We start from the raw sequence: 8,325 nt of genomic DNA on the forward strand, positions 1-8,325 counted from the left end.
AATCCTTATATGCAAATAATATGTTAGGTCAAAAACTGAGTGAGCAAAAAAGCCTGTTTATCCCCACTGGCAAAAGCCTCTTCAACCTAAGTTTTCATAGGCTCTACAGGGCCAGTGAGCTGCAAGAGTTTCCCAAAGAAGCTTTCCAGCTAATGACCTCCAAAGCACCGTAAACACATCCAACAGCTTGAGAACGCTCAATATAGGACGGCCCCTACATACCTGGCTCTTATTTGAAGCTCACCACTTTCCTTCCTGCCACAACCCAATCAGCTTCGTGAAGCTCGCTCCCATGAAGCCAAGGTTCTGCGGATCGAACAGCCCTTCACCATGCCCGAGAGCCACGACACTAAATCCCTCTGCATATTTAATTCAGTGCTCCATAGCTGCAGTCTTCAGCACTTAAGACCTCCATTCCACCCCCCTCAGCTCAAAGACTTGCAGAAACCCAAGGCACCAACAGTTATTACATAGTAAAATAAAGCTCTTCAAATATATACCGATAGAACAAACTTCAAATGAAGATGAAGCTGAATCTCAAACTCTAAATAAGCAGAACTGCTCAGAAAGATGAAACTACAATGCACAGGTTTTAAACTAAGAGCTCACAGACCACAGCTCATGACAGCAAGATTAATGGAAGAGATCTGAGAAAAACACAGAGTACAGAAGACATTCCTGCCAAGATATTCACCACTTGATGTGGATATCATTACGAGTCAGAACATTACACTTCAACATATATTTTGTCTGTTGTTTAACTTCCTTTTTTAACCACAGCTTCCCCCCCATTTGGGCACATAACTGGATTAAGCAGCATACCAAGCTAGTGAAAGATATTGTGTAAATCTCAATTTTATGTCTTCAGGACCACAGAAAAGCTGTGTGCCACAGCCCTTCAGGACAAGCCCTATTGCAATACATGAGCAGAGCAGAAGTGTTCCACGCTGGGGCCTCAGGAGCTCCAGGAAGCTCTGGGCTCACAGCGGCTGAGCTGTAGAATGAAGGCAGATGGGTGACTGATGCTCTGCATGTCCCCTGCAGATCCCACTGGAAAAGAAGTCTTCAGAAGCAGACCTGATTCAGAACAATGTGAGCAACCAAGAAGCTGTACCTGCCAGCTACAGGGATACTTTGGAAGTACACAGTGCCTGTCATACAGGTTCATCTGCCACCAGGGATTTTGGAGCACTCCTTCAGCACATCACACATTTCCCTGAGAAGATGCCTGCACTTGAAAGCAGTTGATTTTTAAGACCTACACCAGACCATATCCTCCCTGCCTGCTGCCTCCTCCATCCATACTCCTGCACAGACCCATCAGAAAAGGACTGCTAGCACAAACTGATCCCCTAAGCCTGGCAGATACAAGAGCTGTTCTGCTGGGTCAATGATCCACACACCAGCTCTACAAACAGGACTACCTGACAGTACCTGGAGATCACAGAAAAACTGTATATTGAAGCTCATAAGTTAAGTACTGGAATAGGCTCCCCAGGGAGGTGGTTGAATCACCATCCCTGGATGTGTTTAAAAGCTGTTCGGATGCAGTGCTCAAGGATATGATTTAGCAGAGGGTTGTTAGAGTTAGGGTACTGGTTAGGCTGCAGTTGGACTTGATGATCTTCAAGGTCTTTTCCAACCTGGGTAATTCTATGATTCTATAAGCTTTTTCTACCCATATGTTCCCACACAAAGTCTGCAGATTCACCACAGTTAAAAGAAAGGTGTAAGAGTTCCCCTAATGGCTGTGGGGCCTAGTCTCATTTTTGAGGAGCCTCCCCTTGCAGGACTCAGAAGGTGTTAAGCCATATATATTTGAAACAGGAGATACATCACTAACTGCTATTTATGTGCAGACACTGAGATGCAGCTCTAGGTGTCTGGCAAGGCACACGAGTCAGCAGCAGGCTTTTATCTCAAGCACGAAGCAATACAAGGAGGAAGAGGTACATTACCAAGCACTGACAGCAGATAGATGGTGAGACTGACAAGCCAGGTTACATCCCAGGCTTCTAAGAAGAAAAAGTCTCCTGACCTGATCAGTGAGGCTCCTATTTCTATGCCACTCTGCCCTAACCTTATCAGTAGAACGACTCACTGTTAGATCAACTACAATTGAAGGCACAGATACAATAACCAAACCATAAACTGCTAATTCAGCTTCAAACATCGACATTTTCACACTAAAAAAAGCTCTATAGGTGAACGACAGGCTCCACAGGCCCAACCTCACCCCCAGGCCCTGCCATTGCAACAGCAGGCCTGAGGCCTACCCCACCCCCTTCCCGTACCCCGAGGCCCTTCAACCGACCAGAAACCCCCCTAAATCGAGCCCACACATCCCCCTTAGCTTTACCTCACCCTCCAACAACCGAATTGAGGCCTCAGGGCCGCGGCTTTGAGAGCGGAGGCTTCCCGGAGGGAGGCGAGTAGGCAACGGAGAGCGAGAGCCGAGAGCATCGATGACGGCAGGCAGAGATGTAGAGAGACGAGAGAATGGATGCGGAGCGTGGAGTGTGGGACACGCGTGGGGATCACGAAGCATTGGCTGGTGCCTTGTGTGCCCCAGAGCCCCACGCACGGCCATACGGTGCCATGCTGCCGTGCGTGGGGCTCTGGGGCACCCAGGCACCGCAGTTGTGGTCTCACAAAGGAGCAAAACTCGCCCACGTGCCAATTTCCACGCGGGATTCAAGTCACGTAACGAATTTTGTTAGCAGAGCACGAGCAAAGTGGGGAAAACACACCGCTTCAGTCCCATCCCAGCAATGGGAAACGCTTGCGTTGCCTCTCAGGGTGTAGGGGAACGGTCACGCGTGTCGCCGTGGGGAGAAGGACCCCCCGACGGGTATTCGTTGCTCCTGTATGTAAAGGCAACCCCGCCGAGGTCAAAGAAGGAATCGATCCTCGGGCGCGAGTTCAACAATTCTGAATAATTTATTGGCATCCTACCCAAGGTGGCAACAAAAAGTGCCGCTTTCACGGGATTTAGCCAACAAAGCCCCGACAACGCGAGCCTCAAACGGCGTCACTCGCCCTAATCCGACGCCTCCACCCTCCACCGCCCGCTTACCCCTTGGTTACACCATCCCCGAGCCCACGGGAGCCCACGGAGGAACTTTCCGTGCCCCCGCCCCGCACGGCGCGATGCGATGCGGGCGGAGCGCGGGTGCGGAGGCTGCGCACCCCCCCGGCCCCTCCCCTGCAGCCCCGGCTCCGCGCATCGCCCGCCCGGGACCTCGCGTGGAGCGGACGCTTAATTAAATTAATTAGGGCTCGGCGCGGGGCGGGCGGGCGGCGGAGCGCTGTGGCCGCAGTGCCCCGCGGCGGGCGGGCGGGCGGCGGAGAAGGAAGGGGTCCATTCAGAGCTCCGAGGGGAGGTAATTCGCCGGGAACAAGGGGCAGGCGTTGCAAAGTATAAATAGTGCCACTTCCAGCGGCGCGACGCTATCAGAGCCCGGAGCTGGCGCGGAGAGCCCGGCCCCGCACGTCGGGCGGAGCGGCCCGGTTCGGAGCGGAGCGGCTCGGAGGGCGCAGCACGGCTCGGCTCGGCCCGGCCGCACCCCGCCCCGTGGATGCCCGCCCGGGGGGGCGGCACGGCGAAGCCGGGGCAGCGCGGCGGCCCTGAGCCGCGGCCATGGAGGAGCTGACGGCGTTCGTCTCCAAATCGTTTGATCCCAAAGCGAAGGAGAAGAAGGAGCTCATCACCTACCGCGAGGTGCTGGAGAGCGGACCCCTGCGCGGAGCCCGGGAGCCCGGCGGGGCCGCGGCGGAACCGGGCCGGGACGAGACGGGCAGCCCAGCGGGGCGGGCGGGCGGCGGACGCTCCCCGCCGCGGGAACCCGACGCCGCCGCCGAGAGAACCGCCGACGCGGCCACCCCGAAGCTGAGCGACGGTAACGGCGGCACCGGGAGCCCCTTCCTCCTCCCTCCCCGTCCCTTCCCCGTCGGGGCCGCCGCGCTCCTCGCGAGGCTCCGGTGGGCAGAGCGAGCACCCTGCCATGTTTTCCCAATTACGGGAAATATGCGGCCGGCCTCGAAGTTTACATTAAAATATCGCAAGAAGCCTCCAACTCGCTCGCGGCCCGAGCCGCTCCTCCAGCATCCCGCCAGAGCCGAGCCGCGAACGAAAGCTCCGGGGCCCGGCGCTGCCCTGCGGGTACCGCCGCCAGGAGGGACCCCCGCGGATCCCCGGCGGAGCTGCGGGGTCGGAGCCGGGCGGGATGCGGGGCCTCGCGGGTCGCCGCCGCCCTTTTGTTCGGCCGCGGGGTGCGGGCGGCATCCGCTGCGGCGGCTCCGCGGAGCGATTTCTGCTCGCGGGGCGAACCCACGGCAACGAAACCCACGCGGGACCGCGGGCCGCGACCTGATGCTGCTCTTCCGAGGGAGGAGGGCGCGGGGCCGGGCTGCGGGTGTCGGAGAGCGGCGGGCCCGGAGCCGAGCGGCGGGGCACGGCACGGCGGTGGCGGGGAAGGGCCTTCCGAGGCCTCGCGGCTCAGCCCCGCTCCCGGCCCGGCTCCCCGCCCGGCTCCCGGCGGCCGCCTGACTGCTTGTGTCGTGCCCAGTGTCCCCGGAGCTGAAAGAGCGCAAAGAGGATGCGAAAGGCATGGAAGACGAAGGGCAGACGAAAATCAAGCAGCGGAGAAGCAGGACGAATTTCACCCTGGAGCAGCTGAACGAGCTGGAAAGGCTTTTCGATGAGACTCACTACCCGGATGCCTTCATGCGGGAGGAGCTGAGCCAGCGGCTGGGGCTGTCCGAAGCCCGAGTGCAGGTAGCGCCGGGCGGCCGTGGGTCGGGGGGGGGGTGACCGCTCGGTGCCATCCGCGGGGCTCCCCTCGCAGCCTCTGCCCCTCGGTCCCGCTCTGCCGTCCTCTCCCGGGGGTGCCGCGGGTCGGTTCGTCGCCGCGGAGAGAGCGTGACCCAACGGGGATCGGCGCGGTGCGGATGTTCGCGGTGGTGGCTCTTAAATCTGGAGTGAAGCGAAGAGAAAACGGGGAACGCGGGCCGGCTTTGTTCGGTACGAAAGTGTGGGATCCGAGCGGGCTGTGTCAGAGCCGAGAAGCCGCAGCTTCCTTCGGCTGAACCTGCGCGTAACCCCGGGCCGCCCTCCCCGAGTTCCCCAAAATCCATCCCCGGGATGGATCCATTCCGCCGGGACCGGCAGCGCCAGGGACAGAGCTTCCCAAATTCAAACAAATGTCGCTGCTGCGGAGTATTCCCGTTCTAATAAGAACAGAAGAGAAAACGATGGTCGTGATTTGGTCGAACACATGGAGCAGCTTTAGGCCCCCAGCATCTGCAGCTGCGGGAGGGCCGCGCTGTAGCAGATCCCCCGTCCAGCCCCGTGCTTTCAGGCACCATCTGCACCGAGCCCGGGGGATCCCCGCGTCGCTCAGCGGGGTCAGAGCAGGGACGGAGCGCTCGCGTCGCACCGAAGAACAGCAAACAATCGGCGCCGTTTGCGGAGCCCTCCCGGCCGCTCTTCCCCATCTCCCCGCTCGTGTTATTTTTCCCGTCGCCGCAGCCGAACGAACCCAAACGAAATCAAAGCGAGCGAAGTAGTTCAGCTCGGGGCAGAGGCCGGCAGCGCTGCTCGCGGAGCTCAGCCCCAAACCCCCGTAAAGGCACGCGCGGATATTTCCCCCTCTCTGCGCTGCTTTGCAAATCACGGACTGTGCCTCTTTTCCACGGGAGACTGAGGGCGAACGTGTGGCTGCTGGGCACATTTGGCTTGGCCGGAGAAGATGTAAAGGCAGGGAGGGGGGGGGGGTGTCGCGTGTGTATTTGCCTCTTGAAGAGAGACCCAACAACACGTTTATTTTTGCTGTTGTTGTTGTTATTTTAATTACAATTTGTCTGTTTGTTGTGGGCGTGGGGAGCGGCTCATGGGGCGGATGCTGCAGCCGACAGGCAGCACGGAACCCTCGGCTCCGGAGCTGTCGCCCTCCTCCCCGCCTCCCCCGGCCGAGCAGAACTTCGTTCCGTCTTTATTTATTTCGACCGTTCCATTTCCAATATTAAAAAGTCCGTTCGTGTCCAGCGCGCAGCCTTTTCCGTGGCAGCAAATCAGATTATCATGATAATGAGACAATTATTCCGCCTGCGTGCCACACTCCGCTGCGCAGAGGAACAGAGAAATTCCAACTTCTTTGTAGCAAAGCTTTGATGGCAGTAATTACTCCCCAAAAGTGCAGCATTAAACACTTCGCTGTTCGTTTGGGTTTTGGTTTTCTTTTTCTTTTTCTTTTTTTTTTCCTTGACGATAAAGCTAATTAATAACACGGGCTATTAACGAGCGCGTTCTCCTCGGCTCCTACTGCGCAAACAACCAAACCCATTACAGAGAGCTGAGCTCAGAGCTGTTGGTGTCGGTGGGGGTGGGGGGGTAAGAGACATCGGTGCTGTGGGAACCGGGCTGGGAACGGGAATTCAGGGCTGGGAAAAGTGGTTCGGCTACAGCGAGTGCCGATTCTTTTGGGCCATTTTCCGAATTTCTCGCACTCTCATCGCCTCGTCCCTCACCCCCCACCCCCCTCACTGCCACTCTCTTTGTCCGCCGCTTTTTACCCTCGGTGGGTTTTGTTTTATTTCATTTTATTGGCCATGTCCCTCCTCGTGACCCTGTCGTGTCCCCCCCCCTTCCCCATCTGTGCCCTCAGGTTTGGTTCCAAAACAGAAGAGCCAAATGCCGAAAGCAAGAAAACCAACTGCACAAAGGTACGGCCGTGCGTGTCCCGGGGGGAAATGGGGGGAGCGGCTGCGACACGCGTGGGGGTCCGGCGGGGCTGAGCTGACCCACCACTGCCCGCAGGAGTGCTCATAGGGGCCGCCAGCCAGTTCGAAGCCTGCCGGGTGGCCCCTTACGTCAACGTGGGAGCGCTGAGGATGCCCTTCCAGCAGGCAAGTGTGCTCGTGGGGTGCAGGGTATGGTCACCGAGGGCTGTGGATTATTGGATATGGGATGTAGGGCGCAGGGGGTGCAGGATGCGTGATGTGGGCTATGGAAAGTGTGGGGTCGGCGGGTATCTGACACGGGCAGTATATGTTGGGATACTATGGGGCATGCGATGAGGGATATACAGGCTGTGGGACCCGGGCTTGCTTGAGATAGAGTGTAGGATGTGAGTGGTGTGGGCCACAGGGGTGCAGGATATGGGGTGTGGAGTATAGGAGGTGAGGGGGCACTAGGGCTGCAGAACACGGTGTGTGGGGTATAAGAGATGTGGGACGAGTGGGTGCAGGACCAACACTTGTGATGTGGGATGGTGGGATCCGGGTGGTGCATGAGAGGGACAGGCACAGCGTGCAGTAGGACACGAGGGGTGCAGCAGACGGTGTATGGGGTACGGGAGGTGCAGGTCATGGGGTGGTGTAGGGCACGGTGGGTGGGCTACGGGGCTCTTGGGGCCGGGTCGGCGGTGCCACTCGCGGCCGTGTGGCTCAGGTTCAGGCACAGCTGCAGCTGGACAGCGCCGTGGCCCACGCTCACCACCACCTCCACCCGCACCTGGCCCACGCGCCCTACATGATGTTCCCCGCTCCGCCCTTCGGGCTCCCCATCGCTTCCCTGGCTGAGTCCGCCTCTGCCGCCGCCGTGGTGGCCGCCGCCGCCGCCGCTAAGACCACCAGCAAGAACTCGAGCATCGCCGACCTGCGGCTCAAGGCCAAGAAGCACGCGGCCGCCCTGGGGCTGTGACCGCGCAGCGCTGCGCGGCTCCGGGCGGAGGGACGGAGAGCCGCGGGGGGAGAACGGCGCTGCCGGCAGAGACGGACTGATGTGAGAGCCGGGCGGAGCAGGAGCGCAGCTGGGAAGTTCACAGGGTTTGAAGCTGACCTGTTTTTGGTTTTGGTTTTGGTTTTGTTTTTGTTTGGTGTTTTTTTTTTTTTGCTTTTCTTTTTTTTTTCTTTTTTTTTTTTCTTTCTTTATTTTCCTTTTTTTTTCTTTTTCTTTTTCTTTTTCCTTTTTTTTTTTCCCCCCTTTTTTTTCCTGCGGAGTTCACTTTAATACGTGAAATTTGCTAAGAGAGGCGGGCCTCCTTTCACGATGCATCAGATCCTCGGGCTGAGCGAGCACGTCGGGAACAGCGGCAAAAAAAAGAAAGAAAGAAAGAAAGGAAGAAAGAAGGAAGGAAAGAAAGAGAGAAAGACAGACAGACAACGGCGAAGAAGAAAGAGAAAATAATAATAATAATAAAAATAATAAAAGAGACAGAGACAGAGACAGAGACAGAGATTTCTCTGCGGATTTCTAAAGGGAAACTGCCCGGGATCCGTCCTGCAGCAGCATTCCGGGTGCATGCGTTTGTATTTCATTGCTGA

At 57.7% G+C, this 8,325-nt stretch overlaps 2 protein-coding genes across 6 annotated transcripts in view; one reads left to right on the plus strand and one right to left on the minus strand.

Moving 5' to 3' along the window:
• Positions 1-2,492, minus strand: part of RSRC1 (arginine and serine rich coiled-coil 1) — a 98,183-nt gene extending 95,691 nt beyond the window's left edge. For 4 of the 5 annotated variants that reach the window (XM_015872093.1, XM_015872094.2, XM_015872096.2 and 1 more), the window contains exon 1: positions 2,360-2,492. In XM_015872093.1, the coding sequence (XP_015727579.1) occupies positions 2,360-2,463 (104 nt within the window). In that variant the 5' untranslated portion in view covers positions 2,464-2,492. The remainder of the gene's footprint in view (positions 1-2,359) is intronic. The other variant, XM_015872095.2, reaches the window with a different exon arrangement.
• A 785-nt stretch (positions 2,493-3,277) lies between these two features.
• On the plus strand, positions 3,278-7,877 carry SHOX2 (short stature homeobox 2). The gene is made up of 5 exons (XM_015872070.2): positions 3,278-3,899; positions 4,569-4,777; positions 6,666-6,723; positions 6,818-6,906; positions 7,451-7,877. Exons 1-5 carry the CDS (start codon positions 3,641-3,643, stop codon positions 7,700-7,702), a joined length of 867 nt encoding a protein of 288 aa, XP_015727556.1. The 5' UTR covers positions 3,278-3,640; the 3' UTR covers positions 7,703-7,877.
• Positions 7,878-8,325: the final 448 nt, after the last annotated feature.

Source organism: Coturnix japonica, chromosome 9, assembly GCF_001577835.2.
Source record: "Coturnix japonica isolate 7356 chromosome 9, Coturnix japonica 2.1, whole genome shotgun sequence".
Taxonomy (NCBI): domain Eukaryota; kingdom Metazoa; phylum Chordata; class Aves; order Galliformes; family Phasianidae; genus Coturnix; species Coturnix japonica.